Below are 24,163 nucleotides of genomic sequence, written 5' to 3' on the forward strand. Positions count from 1 at the left end.
CGCCGTTGCGGGGCCGCACGCCGCCGGGGACTCCCGCGCTCCCCCTCGCACCGCGGCGGCACAAAGGGAACAATCGCCGCGGCGCCCGCGGCGCCGCCCGGCAGGCCCCGGCCCGCCGCCCCGAGGCGCTACCGGGCCAACCGGCTAGGCCGTGAGCCGCCCCGGGCCCCCGCTCCGCGCCCCCCGCCCCGCTCCGGGGCACGTTATTTAACGCCAGGGCCGCCCGCCCCGCGCGAGGGGGCGTGGCCTCCGTCAATCGGGGGCGGGGTCTACGCAGGAGGGCGTGGCCGAAGGCAGGGGCTGCCCGAGCAACAGCTGCGGCGGGAGCGGTTTACAAACAGTGCCCCGAGCGTCAGCGCCGCCGAGTCCGGGCTCCGGCGGCACCGCGGGCGGCCGCCCCCGCTCCCCTCCTCCCTCTGCCCCCACCTCAGGATGCCGGCCGGGGAGGCGGCTCAGGCACAGGTGAGGGAGGGCTGGGGGTCAACTTCCAGGGGGCTCTGGCCCCCCTCCCCTCCTCCTCCCCCCCTCTCACAGGGGGCACCTGAGGGAGGCGCAGCCCCCTTCCCCTCGGGGCGGTCTCTGCCGTGAGGGGCTGGTTGTGTGACTGACCGCGGGGGGGGGCAGCTGCCTTCCGGGACGTTTTAAGGGGATCTGGGGGGTACATCCCCCCTTGTGAGGAGGGGGGGCTCAGGGAGGGCCCCCCCCCCCACCTCAGAGCAGGGCCGCCCATCCCCGTGCTGCCCGGCGCCTGGGAGGCTGCCGAGGCGCACTGACCGCCCCTGGGGGGAGAGGAGGAGGAAGGGCAGGTGTGTGGGGGGACGCGGCTCCCGGGGGGGGGGGGGGGGGGGGAGGAAGGGCCGGGGAGGGGTCCAGGTGTGTGGCAGCCGGCCCACCTCGGGCCGCGTCAGCCTCGCCCCCTCCCGCGGCGGAGCAGCAGCAGGTAACGAGCCCCTCCCGCCGCCCCCTCCCCGGGGGCCGGCCGGCCCGCAGCGCCCGCGGGCGGGCAGGGGAGCGAGAGGCAGCGGCGGGCGCGGAGGAGAGCAACCCTTCCCTCGCTTCCTCCCACCCGTAAACTTCTCGCTGTCCCCGATTTCCTTCTCCTGCCCGGGATCGCCTCCCCCTCCCCTGCTTCCCCCCGCGCAAGTAGGTGTCTCAAACTTCCATTGTATACCTGGGTATTTGCTTTTAAATACTCAAGGCGTCGAGCCTGGGTTTTGGGGGTGCTTTTCTGCCGGCTGGGGGGGGTGGAGCGGGAAGAGACTATTTCTTTGTGAGTCAAAGATGTTCCTGGAAGAAGGGTTTGTAGTAAGTGGCTCATGGGGCGGGGGGGGGGGGGGGGGGGGGGGTTAATGAAAAGTTTATTGATCCGTTTTGCCAGTTTTTGTTTCGTTTACCTTTGTCTTCAAGACTAAACCCTTCCTGATAATTTCTTTGGCACCGTGTTTCTCTTTTTTTTTTTTTTTTTTAAAGGGGAATGGGAAGTTTAGAAAATAAATAAATAAGCCTCAACTGACTTCTTAAGCAACAAAAGACGTTGCCAAGCGAGGACAATAAAATTCTAGAATATCTAGAGATTGGATTTCATTCCTGTTTCGTGATACCCACTGGACTTTCTGTTTCTGGGTGTGGGGTTTTTTTTTTATTTGTTTGTTTCCCACACAGAAAACCTGCAGCCAAAGTAAGGTCTGTATGTACTCTAATGAGCCATCCCATAAAATGTGCTGTGTGACTCCCAGTAAGTATTTGAATTGAAGTGTAATAGTTTTGAAGTGGTGGTGAACAAAAATCTTTATGTTGGGTTATTGATCTGCTGATGAAAGGCGTTTGAATTTGAAAAGGGTTTAGTTCAGGGGTTTTGTGTGTTTAAAGGTTTTTTAAGGCAACAACGGTTTTTGTTTTTTTTTTTTTCATTTCTGAAATGACCTTGAGAGCTTTAAAACTACATCAGTTTCTACCAGTGGGTTTGAGGGGGAGGCAGTAGCAGAAGGATCTAGTGAAAATCGAAAATAGAAATAGGAACTGAAGTAGATGCAGTGAAATGTTTTCTTATAGAAGTATGTGAAAAGGGAAGTTTTTTGTAAGAATGTGTGAAAAAGAAGAGAGGGAAATAACGCAGTTTCAGATGCAAGGAGAGAGAGGGAGCATATCATTCTTCACATTTTATTAGGCCCTGAAATGCAGGAGTGATATGATCTGGAAGACACAGAAATAAAACGCCTAACTACAAGTTGAATAGCAGGCATTGACTTGCTGACCAATGCTTACATGCTTGTTGGTTGGTGGGGGCTGGTTTTGTGTCTGCAAAGGTATCAGAGCACAGTGCTATGACAATGGCTTGCAAATGCTTTAACGCCATGTTTTATTGCTCTTAGGAGCTCTTATTAACTGTAGGTTTGGGAATACGGCTAATACTTTAATTTGTGATGTCCACACTAAGGTTTAAGCGTTTCCTTGGATAATATAAAAGGACAGTTTCAAATAAGTGGGATAAACTGCATTCTTTGGCAGAGGGGGAGGGAAGAGGGAAAGGGTGGAGGAGGTGGGTTTTTTTTCTTCCCCTTTACTAGTTCTGTAACTGAGTCAATATTTTAAGATCTGTAGCAGGAATGTGGCTTTGTGATCACTAATATTTCTGTAACATATTTTTTTAATAAGCAATATTGTAATTCTGTGCAAAACACTTGGATTGTATATCTCACAGCTCGTTCCTGAAAGCAGTACGAGTTTTCAAGTTTTCTCTTTAAGTTTTTAGGATGATGAATATGAAAAACAAATAACTTTAGAAACATGGTTATTACAGTGATTATTGATTGGCTTGGCCTACAGCCAAGCAACTCTTCTGCATGCACCAGAGTTGCTGATTTAAATTCTATAGATTCTTTTTCATATGTTAGCATTTTTGAATCGTTAAACGGTATATATAGCTATTTAAGAACAGTAGATCAGTTTTTAGTTAAGGTTGTTCAATTATGTCTTCATCGCTTTGGAGTTGGTTGAATGACTTGACATGAGATTAAGCACAACAAAAGAAAAGGCAGGGGAACAACAGCTGCCTTCCAGTACCAGAGCACAGTATTCTTAGCAGTTAAGCATTTTACCTTTTAGTATTGCGTGGTGTCAGGTTTAAATGTTTATATTCGTGTTTACAAGAACCTTAGGCATTCCGATAAAACATCAGACACTCGAATCCTGGATATTCGTGTTTTGGGGTTGTTTGTCTCTTGCATTTTTAAGAAAATTATCTTAAGATCTGATACTGAGAAGTGAATTGATCTCATTAACTTTTCAGACAAAAGTAGCAAACAGTCGCCACTAGTTTGTACTTGTTTAGTTACTGTGTGGTAAGAACTTTAAGGTGTGTCCTTAATGGCAACTGACGATTCTTGCTGCGAAGCCTTGTTTATTTTAGGTAGATGTTTTATACAGAATTTCCAGTGGGACAAATTACTACACTGACTGCACTTATTCTTTCTGAAGACTGGCTGTAAGCATAAGAGAATAATTGTGCCATGCTGCAATCAGTATATATTTTAAAATTTAAGCCATTAAGTTTTGCTGTGTGTTTTGAGGCTTTTCCTACTTCCTTTGTTTAAACATTCTTAAACAGTGCATATCATATATGAATTTAAAACATTCGTATGGCACTATTGGGGCCGAATTTAAATTTAAAATGAGTACCTACGTCCTTGTTGATCAAAATAGAAAAAACATTTCTTTAAATAAGTGGATGTTTTCTGGTGTTAAATGTGGTAAGAAGGCTATATTTGTATCTTGTAAACAAAGTTTCATATTAAGTAGTCTTTAGAGAATGGCTTCCAGGCTTTGGATTAGAGGATTTTTTTTCTTCGTTTTAAGTGAATAATGGGTTTTTTTTGTTTTTGGGGAGTTTTTTTTGCTTTGTTTTGGTAGGGGTGGGGAGAGCAAGATTTAGGGTAGGGGCTGGAAAGAGGAAGATAATAAACTTTAGCACCTTTTATCAGACTGTCTTACACAAAAGGTTACTTCATTTTGGTTTCCCCTTTCATTAGATCACACTCAAAAAATTCCTTTTTGAGCATTTCTAATCTTCAGAATGTATCCTCTTCTCCTTACTACTATATTTTCATTCAGAACTATGTTGATAGATTAATATCATATTTTATATGAACAAAGTGTTAAGTTATTACTGTGATCGAGGGAAATAATTTTAAAGGGGAACTGTGGGTTTCACTTAAGACTTTCAAAACAGTGATTACAATAAACTTTTAGTTACAAAAATCTGAGAGTTTGTAATTAAGAAGCTCTGGGGAAACGTTAAGTAAATTTTAACTTCCCTTTGTTCTTTGGGACTTTTTGTTGTCCCAACTCTTTCTAACCTGAATCTTGATTTGGAATTCATTGTCCTAGTAAAAGATTCCATACACTGTATATGTAAATACACTCCCTCTTTCCTGTGTTATGAAATGCTGTAACTACTGCTGGCATATGGAAAGAACAGTCCCCCCCTTCCCTAAGGTAAAATGGGCTAAGCTTTCTTTTCTTTGCCAGAAGCTGAAAGAAGAGTTTGACCTTTGAACTCACCCTCACACTTCCACACTGCTTTCAGGATGACTAAATAACCAAGGATATTTGCCCGTGTCTTATGCTTATTTATCTCACTTAAAATGTTCTAATACTTAACTGTTGAGGTATTGTCTTTAAATATAGCAAGACAGTACATTTCAGTTACAGCAGGGCTGCCATTTGCCAGCTCAGCCCTCTTATTTTTGAGACTCTTGATTTAGAACGTCAGCGTTCCAATCAGATACTCTTTCCACATCTCATAACTACATTAATTTCAAACTGCTATTTACTTTTAATGGACTTTGGGTCATTTCTGATGACCCTTGACTCCCTTTTTTTTAAGGTGACTTTAGTAACAAAGTTTTTCTTTCTGGTGCGTTAATACAACCAGGGGATTCTGCTGACTACTGTATGCATGCTTTTAGAGAGATGTGACTCATACCACAAGAGATTTGCAACTGAATACAAAAGTAAGGAAAAGGATATGTCCAAGCTATGTAAGATTCTCAATGTGTTGTATTTTAGGATTAAAAAACCTAAACGTATTTTTCCAGCCTAAACTTACCTAGGTTTTTGTGCACCTCCAAACAGAAAGCTACTCTCAAAACGATTTGCTTTTAGAGATCGACTTTTTTTCAGTGAAATTCCCAAGTAGTCTTGCTTTGTTGCTGATAAAAACTTTTTTTTATGCCAAACCTGGGTGCATGTCAATGGGAAACAAATATTAAAACTTCTACTGTTATAATCATATGACTTTGGTCAGAGCATAGTTTATAGCTTATCACAGATCTGGCTCTTTTGAGTCTTCCTCCTTAATTTTTTTTTTTTTTTAAGGGGGGTAGCAATTTAAGTGGTATGATAAGAACAGACTTTCAATTTCAAATTAAATTGATGTATGTGCTAGGAAAAAAATGAGTTACAAATCAAAAATATAGGTGACATACTTGTTTCGAAATATAACATCTTTGAGTTCATTGCAGAAGATGGAATGGATTATTAGACTGCCTTGAGAATTTCAAAAGAAAATACAAGAGGAAATGTGGTTAGAATATGCAGGAAAATCTATGTAGATCAGTGAGACTTAAAGATTTGAGCAGAAAGCCATCCAAGTGTAAGTGAATAATTGACGGGAGAGTGATTTTCTATGTGCTAAAGATTTTATGTAACTAAAAGTATCAAAGTCTGAGTTTGTTTATGCGCAATGGGTACACTTGCATTTTTCAGTGTAATAAAGTGAGTGCAGTTTACCTCTGACAAACTACGTAAGGGAAATTAAAGGCCCTTGTATTGTGCTTACACTTTATAATGATAGTTGAGAACTGGTTGGGTGAAATCCTTGGGGTTATGTCAGCCTCTCTCTCTTTCGGTACACAGGTAGGAAGAAGCAAATTAGATGTACTCCAAAGACTATGATGTTTAGTACATTGTAAGGAAAACAGATGTAAAGGTGGTCTGGAGAAGCCACAATTTGTGTTTAGCTTTAAAGTTTGTTTCTAATCTTTTTTTTCTTATGGTAGTAAAATTTGTGTATGAAACTACTGCCTCTTTGAAAGGTCAGTTTCTTGTGGATGCTAACTCTACTTTCTAGGACACTTTGGCACTCTGAAGCCCAGTAGGTTGGACGACATCATCACATACATCCCTTCAGTGCACTAGTGTGAGATAATGTAATGCTAGGCAATTAAAAAGGTTTAGTCTCCATCAGTCTATGTGCGTCTCTGGAAGATCTCCCACCTGCATGGAAGAAAGGAGGCAGCTATTTGAAGTGTCTATTTCTAGCACTTTTCTATTTTAGTATCTTCAGATGCTAGTCCAGGGGATGACTTAAGTAGAAGTAAATGTCTTTCCCTTGGACTGTGTACCTTTCTCCATCTTTCAAGACTGATTTTTTGCAAATACATGATTGTTGATATGTTTGAAAGTGACAATTTCAAAGTCTGCGCGCTGCAGAGCGGAGGGATAAGAAGCTGCTCCTTTTTCTTCCAAGGTACAGGAGTTTGAGCTGTCTTGGGTAAGAGATTCAGAGTTGAAATCAGGTGAGAGCACTAGGGAAGATTAATGACCTTAACAAAGTGAACTCTTTGGAAGTGACGACTACTCTCAAATTCAGGAATAGTAAAAAAATCTTTTCCTGTTATTTCACCTATGCTGCCCAAAGGGATGCAACTTGCCTGTAATTGTTACAGAGATCTCCTGGCTCTTGAGTTATAAGGAATTAAGTCTGATTTGGTAAATTCTGAATTTACCACTTCTTTGTAATTGTGGCTGCTGGAGAGACCTAACATCCTTCTGCCAAGAAGTAAAAAAGTCAAATTTGCTTTTAAGGTCTCTGAAAATATCTTCTTTCAAATGAAAACCAAGACTAAACATATAAGCCAGTCTATGTAAGGTGAGACTGACTCAACAATAAAAATGTATCACTCACTCCACTAAGAGAGTCTTTACCTGCTGTGGAGAGAACAATAAACTGTTTTGTAAGGTAAGGGGTCATTGCCAGTTTAAGTGCATGTAACTTCTTGATTCAATGAAGTTGCATCATCTTATAGCAGTGGTGAAATGTGTCCCAGACTTATTTAAAATAGGATCGCTCTTGTGTCTTTCAGCCTTTCTACAGCAGGTATTGGCCACTTCATATTGTCTAAAGTTTTTTGGCTTTGTGGTTCCTCAGAAATTCTTTCCTAATCAGAGGAAAAAAAGGGGAAAAAATCTGGCTATTAGAGCAGTCCTTCTGAACTTTAAAAGTCAATACTTATTTGTAGCACTTCCTCCTTTAATGCCAAGAATTAGTCTCTTATATTTGGTCTTGCTCAGTGGAGGAAAAACATGTGCAAAATGATGCAAGCTTATATGTTCTCTGCTTTAAAAGGAATAATTACCTCTTTTGATAAAAGAGGCATTCAGTTCACTGAGGAGACACATTCAGCTCATCCATCCTCTGCCAAAACACTGTTAGACATATAGCCTTAAAGAAAAAGGGACTCCGCAGGAAAAGGTTTTTTAAAGAAAGGATATCCTTTGTTTCTATTAGTATAGATGTCTGAAATGGGGGGAGGGAGTTTTCCTAATATTGTTCATTATTAACTACTAGTTATTTTCCACTGGTGATTAAAATCCTGTTTGCTAGACTTCAGGGGGAAAATGACTTGCATGTGTGTCTCTCTTATCTGACTACAGAAGAGCTTTCAATACAAAATCTTTCTAAAGTGTTTGTGGAGAAATGCTTGGATAATATTCTTGCATTCTGGTGTGTATGTCTGTGTTTCTTCAGTTCTGTTTTTATGAATTGTCTTAGTATCATTGCATTGGAAAGCTCTGTATTGTTGTCAGAATGGACTGTAACTGAGGAAAACAGAGTAGCCTCTCTCTTAGGATAAAAAGATAAGCCATGAAAACCCTCTAAGAGTTTAAGTTTAGGATAACTTTGAAAACTTCAAGCCTGAAGGATGAAGACTAACAAGGGGACTTAAGTTTGCAGACTTAGGGAGTGGAAATTCCAATTTGGGGTCATCTTTTATGTTCTCTTTTCAACCTGAACGTCTTCGTTTTGATCTTTCCTGCAACTGAAACAAACAACTCTCTTCCTCCCCTTCCTCCCCCTAAATCTCCATTTCCTTTAAAGGTACTCTTGTTAGTTCTTTATCAGACTGAACTGTTAACAAACGTTATTTAAAAACATTTTTGTACTTGAACACTTGGTACAAAAACATGTGTGGATGAGAAACAATCTTAGGTGTACTCACATGCTCCCCCATTAACAAAGAAATACACTGGGAAGTTGTGTTAAAATGATTTACTGTTAGAAGATAGAAGGGAGTAGCTCTTCCCTTCCCTAGAAAGCAATAGAACGCGCAGTAATGAAGAGTAAGTTATTGGCTTCATGTAGTGTTATGAAGAACAACTGACTCTTCTACTATTCTGCAAAATAATGTTTTTTCTGTGCTGACTTTCATAGCTTTCCAGTGTTTTAACTTAAGTCATAGGCAGATGGGCAGTTGTACTCTTTCAGAAATAAGGTCACAGTCTGTGCAGCACATAGTGTTGTGTTCCCTAGATTTAGGGCCTATCCTTCCCTCAAATTGGGGTAGGAAAGACATTTCTGTCTAATACAGGAAAACACCTTATTGCGTGAGGTGTGACATGTATGTGTTTCTTCTTAAACGGAGAAAGGAAGTTATATGGTTGCCATAAAAACCCTAATACCTGTAGGGACAAACTTGAAATTTCATGCTGTGGATGTTTGGAAATCTGACTAATGTTTTGGAGCAATTGGTAAATTAGAACCTTACAATGACACTTTGCTTCACTTTCTGACTAAACATCGGAGCCTGTGAATGCCACAGCACACCAGTACTGCTCATACAATGGAGCCATTGTCACTGATGGGTTCTGCAAACACTACACACACAACCAAGGACACTATAGGTACTATCTCGAGAGTTTGGAGCTCTTAAATATTGTTAGCAACTACTTGGGGATGGTATTTCCGCCTAATATCCTGTGTGTGTACTAGGTGTGGTGCAACTGGCTTAACTTTATGCAATGATACATATGTATTAAAAAAAAAAAAAAAAAAAGATGCTCTAAATAAGCTAAGTTCAGCCTCGGCTCAGGGTTTTATTTGAGAATTTGAAGCTGTATTTATTTATGCATGAGCTACTCTGCCTATGATCGATCTTATACCTGAATATAGATGTGCCCAGACAAAATAGATAATATCCATAAGGTAGTTTTTATTTGTGGTCTCAATGAGGGGAAAAAGTGATGTTAACTGGTTCATTTTATTTATGTTCGTTAGATAGAACTGGAACAACTATTCTGAAAAAGCAAAACTTTTAGATTGAAATAAAAAAAGGTGTTTAAATAACTTGTGGTTTCCAATAAGCAGTCAGCAGTATAAAATGTATTTCATTAGCAATGCCAAAGAGCAGCAACCTGTTCTGAGGTATAAACATACCAAGAGAAAAGAACGTTTCATGTAAAATGACTCTTTATATCCTGAAACTTCTTGAAACGTGAGGAAAACTGAGTATTTTTTTTTTAAAGTGGATTTGAGAGTTACTTGAAAGTTTCTCAAGTCAAATAGACACAGTAATAATTAAGGTAGTTAATATGCAGCAGCTGGCTCTCTGGTGGGTTTTTGAGCGTGGGTTTCTCATTCTTTGCTGGCACTGGATTATGTAGGACTTGAAACCTTGTGGAACCTTAGTAGGATAGTGAAGGAAACTCTGGTCGTCTGTTAAACAGCGATAGCTTTGCTGCTGGCCTTGAATTTAAGGATCTGCTAACAGTTTGTTGAGGTAGTTATGTCTGAGTAGGTATCTTCTAGTGCGCAGAAAAGTAACTAAGTATCATATACTTAGTTGTAACTCTTCTAGTTTTCTCACTTCTGTTTTTAAGAAAGTGTTGCAGCAGCTAGGTTAACTTCTGTAATTGTTCCAGCTTGCTTTTTACAGTTTAACAATAGTTTTGCTAGCACAGGATCAGCAAGGAATAGTTTTTCCTGATACTAGCTATGCAGCTTTTATTCCCAGCGCTCTGTAGTGTTTAAAATGGGAAATTCAATGGTTAGACTTTGCTATTCTCTGAAAGGTGTGTCTAGAGTTTTTATTACATATTCATGGAAATTTTGAAATGCAGGAAGTAGAAATGCAATAAAATTACTACTGATAGGTCATTTCCCAAAGAAATCTTTGAGACTGTAACATGTCATCTTTGGTTGTGTAATTTAATAAAAATAAATTCTCTACAGGCACTTAATTAAAATTTTCTCTATTTCAATAATCCATTTGTATGCAGCAGCTTTTTGGTGTGGTTCTTAGGTTGTGTGGCAAGTGCAATGAAAACAAGATGTTCTCATCTGTCCAGTTCAATCTTTATTTATATATGTTTTGCGGTGTTTATAAATATAATGGGTATCACTGCAAACCTGTTGAAATATGTGACTAAAGGCCATATAGCCAAATATGACTCAGTTGTGAACTAAAGTTTGCTAAATGCTCAGGCTCTGGACTGTTGGAAGAATAAAGTACAATAGGTGGCATCCTGCAGTTGAGAACAATTTGTCACTCCTGGAGAGACCACTCTAGGAAATATCCAGGTGTGCTGAGCAAGACAGGTTCCTCCTGACCTGCTCATTCACCTCAAGGCAGTTGCAGCAACCACTGGAACATGTGGGCCCTGGACTCTGGCGTGAGATGCATGTCGACATTTACAAATGGATAGGGGAGTCAGAAGTCAGGATTTCTTGACTCACTTTATTGTGAGGAGGGATAGTCATTCTTCATTTTCAACCCTGAGTTAACCTGTAGCAAACTTACCGCTTTTCAGCTATTGGAAGGAAGGATTTCCTGTTTTGTTCTGTTCCTTTACTCAATATCTCTGACTGATACTGGTGTGTTGCGTCTGTTCTTGTCTTCTGAAAATGAGAAACAACAGAAGAAACCCCAGGTACTGTATTTTTTTTGTTGAGCTAATATACAGACCTTCAGCCACAAATAGTTACAGTGCTTGTCAAAACTGCAGGTTGTCCACTTTCCCAAGGAAGCAATAGTACAGAATTAAGGCAACTCTTGACAGTTTTGCTGCTGCCTACAGGGTTTTGAATAACAGGAATGTAATTAATCAGCATTTTTGGTCCTCAAATCCAAGGCATAATATTATCTTCGCTAGGAAGAAAGGTTTTGTTAATGATGGATAAAATCCTAGTGTAGGTACTTGTAGTTTTAGCATGTGTTAGCTTGTCTAAACAGTGAGAGCGTAAAATCATGCCTACTTGTAAAAGCCATATATCTAATCAGTGAAGTGTGTAATCATCAGATACAAAAATAAGACTAGAGCTTTGTAGCTCACCTTCTGACTCTAGTAGTATTATCTTTTTTTTCTTCTCAGTTTAAATATAATTCTGTCTAGTTGCATCTGCAGTTTTCTTCAGAAATGCTACCTGCAATTTTTTTCGGTCTATAGGTACTATATCCTATACATGATGATATATCCAAGAAAAATAGTTGCCTGAACTGCAAAGAGGCATTTCAGATTCCTAAAACAGGAATATCTTGCTCTGCTTTGCAATGCTGCCTAGAGGATGAGCTGTGGCCAGTTCTTCAAAAGTGGTCAGAGCCTCCTCTTAAAAACAGTGAAAGTCTGAAAAGCGTTCAGCAGCTAACGCAGGTTGGTGGAGGGGTGTAAAGTGCTTTGAAGAGCCATGGAAGAAGTCTCCAAAGGTCTTGTTCAAACCTATTGATACCTAATAAAATTTGGATCCAAACTCCTGTTAAACTCCTCTCATGATCCATGTGTTAAAGTTATATGTTCTGTATTTATACATGCAGTTGTGAGGACAGGTTTAATTTTTTAGACAGCTGAGTAATGTCTGCTTTGACACATTTAAATGAAATGAGATTGAAACAGACCCATTTTCAATGGGGTTACCAGAGAAAATGTTATTGATTAATTGAGGTCGATTTGTCACACATCGGCAACCAACCTGGGGCCTTCCCCTAGATTTGATCTATGCCTGTCCCTTAAATTCTAAGAAGTCTTTAAGCATGTGGTTTTTACAAAATGTTTGTATTATCCTAGGTTAGGTTTGAGTAGAACCGTGTTTGGTGGTCCCTGTTACAGGGGTATCTGTTCTACTCTCATCTCATCCCAGAATGCTGTGGAAGATAGGGGATTGAGTGTGGATTTCTCCTGTTTTTCATCTGTTTTCTCTCTACAGTGACTTAATTCTTGTTGCTCTAATGTGTATATGTTGTAATGCCATGAAGTGGGAAGCGTAATAAAGCGTAACTGGCTTTTTCTGTATATGTAGACACTAGCAATGAAATAGTTGATGGCGAATCTCAGTAATTCAGTACATGGGACTTTAGGCACTCTGGTGTTTGGCTCTGACTTCATACCCCAGAAATGCCTCTGGCCTTTTTGTGGGATGATTCTTATACTTATTACTGCAGAGTGCTTACCTGTGGCTCTGGACGTAAATGCATTAAACTCTAAGTTTGTTTAATTTTTTTATCTCGCCTGGATATTCATTATTGGTGCTCAGGAGTCTTTCAAAGTTGCTGTTCGTTTTTGGTTTGCAGATAAATTATTTTCAGGCAGATAGTCACCGTTTATGCACTTGAGCTTTGCCGCAGCATGTTATCCTGTTGTGTAAAAAATACCTCTTAAAACTACAGTAGAAATAGAACAAAACAGCAAGTTGAAACATGAAGTAAAACATGCTAACCAGCACCCTTTGATATGTTTTTCCTTATGTTTTACAAAAGGGAAAGCTTTTTGAATACTTCAGCTTCAAACTTTTGTTACAGCTTCTTCACCTGCCTATAGGGGGTGAGTGAAAGCCAGAAAGTCAAAACTGAATGGGGAAGGTAGAAAGGCAAAAGCAAAGCAGCAATTCAGAAGTGTCGCACCATAAACTGAACCTGCCTATTACAAAAGATTTTTGAGTCATTATGCAGAGAGGAAGTGTTAATCATGGCAGTGATAGAACTGAAAATGGGGATAAAGGGCGTAGTTAGAAGAGAGACTTTGGCTGCAGAAAATCCACGTTTTGTTGCTATCAACCTGTCAGCCAGTGGCTTGTTCCCTCTTATACTCTCTACCCTACCCCCCAAGATCCCTGCATTCGTGTTTAACTTAGCATGTGATGAGTCTTTGGCCCAGTCCTGAAACAACTTGGGTTTAAAAAAAGCTAGAAGACTCTTGGTGTTAGATTTGATCATTGTCTAGACCTGGATTAGAGGACTGGACGATGAAGACCCTAAGCTCTGGAGATATGGGGGGGGGGGGGGGGGGCGGGAATGGAAGACAGGCAACTGGCAACAATAATTTTATTCTGTATTGGCATTCTGGTGTGTTTTGTTTTGTGGGGTTTTTTTACCCATCTTCATTAGGTTCCAGGATCTTGTTGTCTGCATGATGGTGGAAAAGGAGCTGCTAACTTTTGAAATTAAAACCAAAGAGTATTCTCAGGGCAAGGCTGTAGTCCAGTGAGCAAATAAGTGTGTGAGATATTGGATCTATTGCTCCTAGCAATGTGTTGTCACGTTTCCTTTCCCAGGTGGTTATCTTGCCTGGGCTTGACTGTTCTGTGGTAGGTAAAGGTATCCAATATAGTTGAAGGCATCATATCAAACCTCGGGTCTATAGATAGGTTAAAGGTCCTGTCCTATTAACCTCCCGTGGCTGTTAGACATAGTGGTTCTGCCAGCAGGTGGCCTTACAGGAGCGTTATCTGCAAAGATGTTTGGGCCACTGAACTGTATACACAGTTCAAGTTCTGGTGGCTGATTTCTACTGAAATGGTTTAAGATTTAATGGCTTAAGACCACCTTTTTCTGTCTGACTAGCACCGCTGATCAGAAGAGGCTGGAGAAAGTAGCCTCAGCTGCATAGATAGCCACATCTTTACCTGCTACAGCTACTTGTCATGTAAATCTCTGTAGCCTGAACTATTACAGGGCTGTGTTTGAATTGTTACCCTTTCTTTGGCTGAAATGAAACAAAATGTTTTCATCTTTTTTTTTCCAAGTAAAAGCAAGGCAGAAGTAGAAGTTGAGATGAATTTTAAAACTCTACTTTGCCCATACTGTCTTCTGCTATAAGAGCTATAGAGCCTATTGTGTTTTGAGGCATATTAATTCAAGTAATGTGAATTACTGTCTTTTATGAAATATTTTGTGGAAGTTTGAGTCAAATTTTGAATGCATTCTTTTCATTAGATATTCATGTGTTTGGTAATGTGCCTCATCTCAGAATGATCCCTCTTCAATTTATATGGTCTTGTATTAGTTTGGTGGACTTTTCCTTTATCCCAAACTTTGATCAAGCAGGGTCCTGAATGCCACAATACTATAATTTGACAGCCCAAAGAGTGGTGGCCATTAATTGCTGCTAGCAGACATTATAACTCTTACAGACTTAGAGATTTAGTTGGAGTTGTGATTAACTATATTATAACCCTTTTTAATCTTCCGGAATCTTAAACCTTCCCTTTTGAGTATAATCAATAAAACGCATTTTTTGTTGCATGCAATTTGAAATTAGAAGCATTTCCTTTTTAAGTCTAATAGTTGGCCTCTTGGATGATTTAAATACTGAACTCCTGTTCAAGAAACAGTATAATTAGTTTATTTCAAACTTTGAGATGATCTAATTGTGCCAGCCCAAAATTGTCACAGAGATTGTAAATCTGTGGATGATAGTAAAAGCTTTGAGTACTTAATACAGAGATTTGTAGTGACGCTTACTGTGTACCAACTATGAAAGCTAATTCCAAGCTGTCTAGTCTTGAAAAAAAAGTGTTTTGCTCAACAGCCTTTAGAGAACAAACAAAGTTTTACTGTGCCTCTAAACACTGGTTTCATGGGTTCGAGGAAAGGTTACTTTGGCTTGCTGCATTTACTTGTTATGAATTCAGTAATTTATGTATTGAAATATGGGTTAAGCAGCTTTATGTAATTGGGTAAGAGTAGGTTTAGAATAGATAGTAGACAAAGTATTGCTTTTATATAGCAATCTTAATACAGAAGCCCAGCTAATGCAATACAGGGATCTTCAAGACCATACTATTTCAACTGCGGTGGGTAGAAGTGACCAGAGTGTCTTCTAGCTGTCCCTCATTGACTATTTATTAAAAGTATGCCGTCTGTGTTCAAAAGCATTCCATAGTTCTCTAGCCCTAATGTTTTCATTATTTGGGAGACAATACCTTCCTTTTCTTTTGAAAAGTCTGACTGACTATTTTCTCTCTTCTCCAGGTGCTGGAGTTCTTTGTGGCACTGAACTTGTCCTTGAGTGTATTTTGCCCAGTGCAACTATTTGACGTGTTTGTACAAAAAAACTAAGTGCAACTGACTGTTTCTACCGACTTGAAAAATCAGAAGAAATAGTTTGAAAAAACCTCATTCCGTCACTGAGACAACGGATGGATATACTTTCAGTGATGTGTGAACACAGATACAAATGAAAAAGAAATAATTTTTTGCTTGTGGAAAAAAAAAATCTTTGGCAGCGGTCTTTTAGCTTAGCAGACTTGTAAGCACATGTTGGAGAACTTTACAAGTGTCCTTATTGTGATCAGTGAGCATCCCCAAAGAACTGAAACCTTACATTAAAACACGTAATAGGGAACAGAACATAGGAAACATGCCAACTCAGCCTCTCTTGGCATACATGGATGGACCGGATGGAATAGCCAGTACTGTTGGTGCACAGATGGAGAATAATGATGCCTCAATGACAATAAAAGGAACAAACACAATTTCTTACAAAAGCTTGCAAGAAAAGTTTCTCATGCAAGCTGAGGGATGCATGCCTCTGGACTGCATGTTTTGTGATGAGACTTTTAAACATCCTGAAGAACTTGGTAAGCATGTTTTAACTCAGCATAGGCCCACTCTTTGTGAACCAGCCGTCCTGCGTGTTGAAGCAGAGTATCTTAGTCCTCTAGATAAATGTCAAGTAAGAACAAATTTGCCTTCACCAAACAATGAAAAGGACAGTGAAGAACTTAGTTGTGAAGTGTGTGGACAGACATTTGATGAGGCTTTTGATGTTGAGGCACACATGAAAAAGCATAAAGATTCTTTCACGTATTGGTGTAATGTATGTGGAAGAAGATTTAAAGAGCCGTGGTTCCTCAAAAATCACATGAGAACACATACTGGAAAGCCTGGTTCTAGAAACAAGCATCAACAAGGTTCTGAAAGCCCCATAACAATAAATGAGGTGGTGCAGGAGCATGTAACTGAAAATGTAACGTCACCTTACAAAATTTGTATGGTTTGTGGTTTCCTATTTCTCAATAAAGAGACTCTAATTGAGCACAGTAAAGTGCACACCAAAGAATCAGTACCCAATGGTGAAAGCCCCCAAATGACTGGTGAACCTAATGCAGAAGAAACGTCTCAAAGAGAGGAATTTTTGCGATTCTTGAACTTAAGGCCAAACTTCGTTCCAGAAAATGACAAATCACAAAAACCTGTGAAATGGATAGCTGAACTAGATCCTTTCAACACATATCAAGCATGGCAGCTGGCTACCAAAGGTAAAGTTGCAGTTGGCCATGGCCAAATTAAAGAACCAGGGCAAGAAGGAAGTACAGACAATGATGATTCATCTTCTGATAAAGAAGAACTTGGTGAAATTTGGAATGCAAATAAAGGTAGTCAGACTGAAACTACAGGGAAGTCAAAAGTAAATAAAAACAGCAGTTATACAGGGAATGGTAACTTATCCCAAGACAAACTGAAACATCCCAGTGGTGAAGTGCCTTCTATGGAGATGGATTCTAAATTGTCCCAGAACAAAGAGAAACCAACACACTGTTCAGAGTGTGGTAAAGCCTTCAGAACATACCACCAGCTAGTCCTTCATTCCAGAGTACATAAGAGAGACAGGCGGACCGACGGAGAGACTTCAGCTGCTTCGAGGACATGCTGTGGTGATATAATTGCAAGTCTGGATGAAAATGGAGCAGGAGAACGAATAGAAGGAGGCTCTGAAGATGGATCTGAAGATGGGCTTCAGGAAACACTTAATTTAGGTGAGTAGCATTTTGAGCACATAAGATTCAAATAGCTGTTACTGTAGTGTTTAGGAACTCTTTAGCGCCAAAGAATGCATCTTGCCTCTCTCGGTTATCTTTTCAAAACTTGGCCAGAGATATGAAATGTTATGGTGGGGGAAGGGGAAAAGAGAAAAATGAGAGGGGAAAGAAAGGCTCTGACACTGCCATTTTGAGATCTTTGAAGTTGTGTTGGGCCTTGCAGTTATGATTTGGGTTACTGGAATCATTGAAATACTTCGAATAACAATCAGTCTAGGAAAAGTCACTGTTTACTTACCCCTTCTCTTTCTCTCTCTGTCTCTCATACCCGCAACAGCAAGATTCTTAGTTGTACTGGATGCTTTTGAGTGTTGCATATCCCTTCTTGTCCAGCACATGTTTTTACAAATAGTATTTCTGAAGAAATCATTGCAGTTTCACTTTTTTCCCCTGCGTCTTTTAAGAAAGGGCAGAAAATGTCTAGTGCTCAGTACCAGCAGTTGTTAAGATCCTGAGAAGTAAAAAATAATTCCAAACTTCTTCTATCAAACTGTGGGTTGTACGTTTCTTTTGAACAATGTGTAACTTGAAAGCCTAAATGTCAGAACCAGCAATTTTAAATTAGTTGCATAAGGACATGCATGCAGGCTATTAATGTGTGGACATCATGTATGTAAAAGAGGTATATATTTAACTCCTCTTCCTTGAAGGGTTGCTAACAGTTCTCTTTTTGACAGAGTAGGTGGGCTCAATCTGTATGTTACCCAGGATTAATTCTGCATCTCACTATGGCTTAGGAAAAACAAATGGTACTGAAAGATTCCTTAATTGAAAAATATTGCATGTTTGGGAATAGCAAAAAGTCTTCTAGCTAATCTAGCACTCGTGTGTGATATGCTTTGAGTCTGCATTTAAAGAACAGACACTTGCATAATCTCAAGAAAAGACACAACGTACAGAATGTCCTGGCACACACGGCTGACTTTTCCATTTCTGGTAATGTGCAGCCCTTTATTTTGCCTCCAGTAACAAAGGAATGGAATTATTACCTAATGTTAACTTGCTGTTTTGTTTCTCAATGTCTTATCCTAAACTACAACAGCTTTCATTGTGAGATGCTGAGTCATGCTTATTGAGACATTATCTGTTTGTTTTAAAACAGCTATGGTTTGTCTTAGCCGTAGTTTAGCCATACTTAGCATTTCCAGTATAGAAGCTTTCCAACACGTAGGAACTTTGGAGAACTGTTTTTTAAGCTACCTATTACGTATCTAACATCTTAGTCAAGCAAGACATCTGCTTCCTTCCCACTGTAGCTTTCTAGTCAGCTTTGGTTTTGTTATTTTACTGAAGTTGTCTTGATGTTTTTTCAATTCAACCTGCCAAAGAAATCGTGTTGATTTGAATGGTGTACTGTGTGCAGGCTTTCTCCCCTTTCTTGTTAGACATTCTGCTGTCCTTGCCGCCCTCCAGTGGTAACTATTGCTGCTTACACTTGAGTGGAACCAGGTTTTAATCTGTGAATTTGTTCCTTGAATATGTTTCACAGAATAGCAATCCCTGTCACTTTCCTACTCCCATATTTGTCAAAGCTTAAGCATTAATGCTTCTAGTGAAAGAAGATTACTCATTAAATCTAAGGATGTTGTTATACAGGCACAACGCTCCATTGATTAGCACAGAAATAATAACTATTATTACAATTGATAAGAAAATCCATCTTCCTCCCCACCTTCCCTCCCCAAAACACCTTCCTGTGTTTTGCCATGGTGTGCAGAGCAGGTTTACCATCTGAATCATCATGCTCACACTTACTAATTCAAGTATTCCCTTTAATAAAAGAATACAGTTTATAACCTGTATGAATTTTTGAGATGGGCCATTCTCCATCAAGTTCCTGTAGGTCAGTAAAGATAACTTTTTTTACTTCTTTGAGACCTAGCTTGGCGTCTTGTTTGTTCTCTGGGGCTTCTTCGTTACAGTCTCTAACGGCAGTGTTACTTGACACAGACAGAAACCTTTTTAACTCTTTTGCTCTTTGATTACGAAGTGTGCAACAGTACAGAACAAAAGATGCTTGTAGACTGTAGGAGTTGACAACAGTTCATCATTCTGTGTTTTTCCTTAAAAAAGACAGTTAAGATAGTTAATGATAGTTTTAAATGAGACTCCAAATTTACATTTGCTCTTCATAATATAGCTATATTTTCTCCCAAAGATAAAAATGAAGATGGTTTGGAAAGAGCAAAAGTTAAAAACCTTGGAGCCTCCAGAGAATGCAGCTATTGTGGAAAGTATTTTCGCTCAAATTATTACCTCAATATTCATCTCAGAACTCATACAGGTAAATGGGCTTCACCTTTGCGGGAGGGGAAGGAAGTCTGCTGAATCCAGTTGGATGGAATGTTTGGTTTTGCTTAAGAAAAACAGAAGTTGCCTTCAAAATTATTGATATTAAGAACAAAGTTTTCTCTCATGCTTAAAAAAAATTCCAATTGAAATTTCTTAGAAGGAATTAATTATTTACATAAGTGTAAAACTTTTTGAATAGGGTAATTACATTAAGTACTGTTAAGAATAGAATATATTTTAAAACTTTCTGCTTTTAGCAGTCTAGCAAAAAGTTGGTGGGTTTTTTGTTGGTTGGTTTGTTTGTTTGTTTTAAAAGCCTATTTCCCAAGTACCAAGTTGTCTGCCAGTTGCTGCTACCTGGGAAAAAGCTGTGTCTATTTTTCAGTTCAACTTTTTGTTTTCCATAGCCAGGCAAACTTTCTACTTCTGTTAATGTATGTCCCTGTTTCTTTTAAAACAGCTCTATTTATAGATGAACTGTAACATTTGTGTTGTTGAATAGCATACTTGTGGTATGATCAAGGGCTACAAATTGTTGGGAGTTGACCCACAGCTATACTTCTTGTGTATCTCTGCCAAACATATTGTCAGCTACCATCTCCATACATAGCCAACGTGTGGAAAATATCTTCATCGCAGCCAGAAGATGTCACTGTAGTTAGTAAAAGCAGTAAGATGTAGTTGTTTAAATGATTTAGATGACTTCGAGAATTATGAGTATGTGGAAGGGGAAAGAAAAATCTATTTTACTGCTTTGCGGTCTACATTATTCCCTTGTCTTTAATTGTATTCAAGGCTTCAAATCAAATTGTATCAAACTTATTTACCGATAAAACTGTGTTTCAGGTGAAAAACCGTACAAATGTGAATTCTGTGAGTACGCAGCAGCACAGAAAACTTCACTGAGGTATCATTTAGAGAGGCATCACAAGGACAAGCAAGCTGATAGCGCAGCAGACGTGAAAAGTGACAGCAAAGTCTCATTACAGAGTCAGGAGACGGAGCTCTTGCTGGCTGCTGATGGTGCTCAAGAAACCAAAAATTCGAAGAGGCTTGTTGATTGTGCCAAAGATGCTGAGAGCTGCCCACCTGTCAAGCAGCAAAAGGAAGTTCTGTCCTTGAACAATGCAATAGGCAGCACAGTCCTTTTAAAAATGAAAAATAATTCTAGGGAATTGAACAAAGGTTCCATTTGTAACAATTCAAATCAAATACACGAGAATGTGTCCACTCCTTACCTGGAAAAACTAAAGGCTGAGAAGGAAACGAAGGAAGCTCAGCCCAGTGTTCCTCATAAAAGAGAGAGAGGGGCTTCTGTGGCATCAGAGGGAGATGACGTCCAGTATGTTTGTGCTTTAAAGGATGGAAAAAATGTGAATGATGTGCGAGAGTGCACTGAAAACTACAAACGCAAACCTATGGTGGACTCTCAAGAAAAGCCCTTGAACTTATCTGTTGGGACTTCACAAGAATGTTCAGTGGTTTCAACTAGAGGCCTACTAGCACCCAGCACCTGTGCATTCTGTAGTTACAGAACATTTTACCCAGAAGTCCTAATGATGCACCAGAGGCTGATGCACAAATACAATCCTGACACCGTTAACAAAAATGGCTATAGAAACAAGGCTCTAGCTAAAGCCAGACGCACTGGATGCCCTCCAGCTCTGCTTGGTAAAGATGTGCTTCCTCTGTCTTTTAATTCTAATAAAAGTAAGGCTTCCCCATCTACACAGCAAAAACTGTTGCAAACGGGGAAAGCTAAACAGTGTCACCCTCCACAGAACAAAGTCCCTCTCTTTTCAGTGGCTGACTCAAGCAGCGCAGCCCCAAGTAACCTCAAGTTTCATAAACAGCAAAGTAATATTGGAGCTCAGGCAAATAACTATAGACAACCTCAGCAAGAAATGCACTCCAGTTCCAGTATCTCTCCAGTAGTGGACAGAGTAAAAAGATCTGAACCTAAAGGAAAAGCTCTAAGTGTCCCAGTGTCTCAATCTGGTCTAGTAAGCAGCAGTATGAATGGGGCTCTCGACTCTCACCTAAACGAATCTGCCTGGTCTTGCCATCGAGGAAGAGACTATCTTTGTAGTAAATCTGTGAGCAATGTAAATCTAGACTATGGTGAAACGTCTTCTAAACGAATGAAACCTAATCTGTTAGCTATTGAACATACTGACTCTCCAATGGCTAATTACAGAAGATACGAAATGAGCAGATTTCGTGTTGCAAACAGATATGCAAATCTGCTACCTCAGGAATGTTCTCGCACCAAACCTGCATCCTCTGTTTTGCCAACCAAACAAGGGCTTCTGAATTCAGATGATGTTGATCCTCCTAATGTATTGACTGTTCTCAAACCTTATGAGCCGTATAGCTCTGGATCACTTTACAGTTCTTGCGGATCTAGCAATGGCCAAGTAACCAGCTCTACAGTAGAAGGTACTGTATCTCCTTCCTATTTAAATGTCTTACACCATTAGAAAGGAAGGTGAATGAAATATAAATAAGTGTGTACCCACCTTGAAACCAAGAAAATAAAGCTGTACTTAGCATTTCACCAAGTCCAGTCAGTGCTTCGATTATAAATTTAAAATTCAGGTTCAGCAAACTCCTGGCTTGGGGAATTAGGCAGGAAGGTCTGAATTTTAAAGAGGGATTTAAAGTTCCTCAAATTCCTTCCTCCCCCCTGCCATGAGTCGCTGATAGCAAACATGTATTGTTTGCTCATCAGAGCACTCCAGACATGCGAACTAAGCCAGGATATGGAATGAGCCTTTCTGCTTAATGTACAAGAAGTCTTGGACCACCTGGAATATAAATAAAACCTCTTACAAAAAAACCCAAAACCTGTCATGTACAATTGTTCCCTTCAATTGCAGAAAAGGATGTATTACAAATCATAAACCTATGATTTAAATCTTACTCTTCTGTTCTTCAATGGGTTTTTATAATGTTTAGTTTTTAGTAGGAACAGAATACTTTGTTAAATCAAGATGACATACTTCTGCTATTCTAATTATGGTTTCTCATTGCACTAAGTAGTAATGCTTTGTGGGAAATTCTGGGCCTAGCAGAGATAAATGTTTTGTGATGTATTTGGACAACTTGGGTACTTTTATAGAATACATGCTTTTTGTGTTTTGTTCTTAGTCAGCATTTTCAAAACTTAGCGGGAGGCCAAGATTAAAAGGTACTAGGCGATATTTAAGCAGTTGTCTGACTATTTGTAGAAGATGGTAGTTATGACTTTGAGCTGAGGACAGTATGGACTTAGCTATAACTATAGAATTTTGAATTTTGAAATGAAGTTCCTATTATAAAAATGAATAGTGTGTGTGTGTGCTGTGTAGTCTTAAAGTCTCTGCTAAGTTCTTAAACTCTGAATACTCCCATTCTCAGGAAGCAGTAAGATTATTCTTCTGAAGTATTCTGGGTTCATAACAAGCAGGGTTATGTTACCTTAGGTCAGAGCAAACTGCAAAATAGTAAATCTGCATTTAGTTATGTGGCAAAAAATGTATTTGCTAACTCTTCTGGTTTTTGTTTGCTTGTTTTAAGGTTATGGGCTTCATGAATATTCAGGCTTGCTAGTGCATTATGGAAGGATGAAGGAAAGTGTTACAGTTCTGTTTCCAGTCTGGGTAGGGAGTGGATAAAGGAAAAGCCAGCATCACAGCTGACTCACTGAAGTGGCTGTGAAATGGAGTTAATTCCTGGTTTCATGAAGAGTGTTGTCTGTGTACCATGAACTGTACCGTGAATTGCAATGAGGAATGTAAAATGGGCTCTAGATTATGCATAGAATGCAGAGGGATGGGCACAAGGACAAATGTTGTTGCTGTCTTTTGATTCCCAGTGATCTGAGAAAATGAAATACATACAGGGTTTTTTTCTGAGCACAGAAGTCATTCATGCAGTTGTGGAATTTACAGCGCTTTGCAAGACCTTTTTTTTTTTTTAAATTAATGGTTGGTAGTAGCTAAGAGCTTCATGTGTGATCTCAACATTTGGTGGAAGACATGACTGTCCTTAAGGACTAAACTATGCAAATTTGCACCGACTGAGGCTTCATGGCATTGCTATCTGTTGAGCAGATAGAACATTCAGGGTTTTGAGGGAATTCTCTTGATGTTGTATAAAACCCTATTAATTTTCATGCAAACAGGAAGGGGAAAGTTGTAGTACATTGGGGATAGGGAAATTTTCCTGTTTTGCCAGTAGTCTTAGTGAGGTTAGCCTATTGAAGTAGCAGTTGATGCAATGTTATTTTTAAACAATGACTTCACTGGAATCCACCTTGTTCTTCTTTTGAAAGCTCCACCTGTCTGCCAGAAAAATCTGTGGTAGGCTTTTCTTCCTCTTCTTTGATACAAGCTTGGAGACAGTAGCCTGTAGCCAAGAACTTTCTACTGTTTCTTGTTATTTAGAGTTCTCAAAACTATGGCTGCAACTAATTTGACTGTATTGTTGTCATGGAAATAGAGATTTCATTGTTTGTTACACAGTGCTGTCTCAGGGCAAGAAAAGCAACTTTTTATGGCTGTAACCTACATTGGAAAGACTTGTGAGACAAGACCCCCTCTGTGGGTTTTCTTAGCAACTTCAGTAAGAGCCCTGTGCAATAAAATGTAGGCTTTTAAGGCTAATTTCCTAGTTTTCCAACCATTCTGCTCAGAAGTACCCAACCCAAACTTTGACAGTTGTTTGAGAGGGTGGAGG

The 24,163-nt window shown here is 39.8% G+C and overlaps 1 protein-coding gene across 4 annotated transcripts in view; it reads left to right on the forward strand.

Moving 5' to 3' along the window:
- Positions 1-327: 327 nt before the first annotated feature.
- Positions 328-24,163, forward strand: part of ZNF217 (zinc finger protein 217) — a 28,763-nt gene continuing 4,927 nt past the window's right edge. The window contains exons 1-4 of one of the 4 annotated variants that reach the window (XM_076352344.1): positions 328-462; positions 15,303-17,089; positions 19,311-19,436; positions 20,291-21,883. In XM_076352344.1, the coding sequence (XP_076208459.1) occupies positions 15,691-17,089; positions 19,311-19,436; positions 20,291-21,883 (3,118 nt within the window). In that variant the 5' untranslated portion in view covers positions 328-462; positions 15,303-15,690. Of the gene's footprint in view, positions 463-1,047; positions 1,144-1,625; positions 1,684-15,302; positions 17,090-19,310; positions 19,437-20,290; positions 21,884-24,163 lie in introns of those variants that run through there. The other 3 variants (XM_076352345.1, XM_076352346.1, XM_076352347.1) reach the window with 3 other exon arrangements.

The sequence above is a fragment of the Aptenodytes patagonicus genome, chromosome 14 (assembly GCF_965638725.1).
Source record: "Aptenodytes patagonicus chromosome 14, bAptPat1.pri.cur, whole genome shotgun sequence".
Classification (NCBI taxonomy): Eukaryota; Metazoa; Chordata; class Aves; order Sphenisciformes; family Spheniscidae; genus Aptenodytes; species Aptenodytes patagonicus.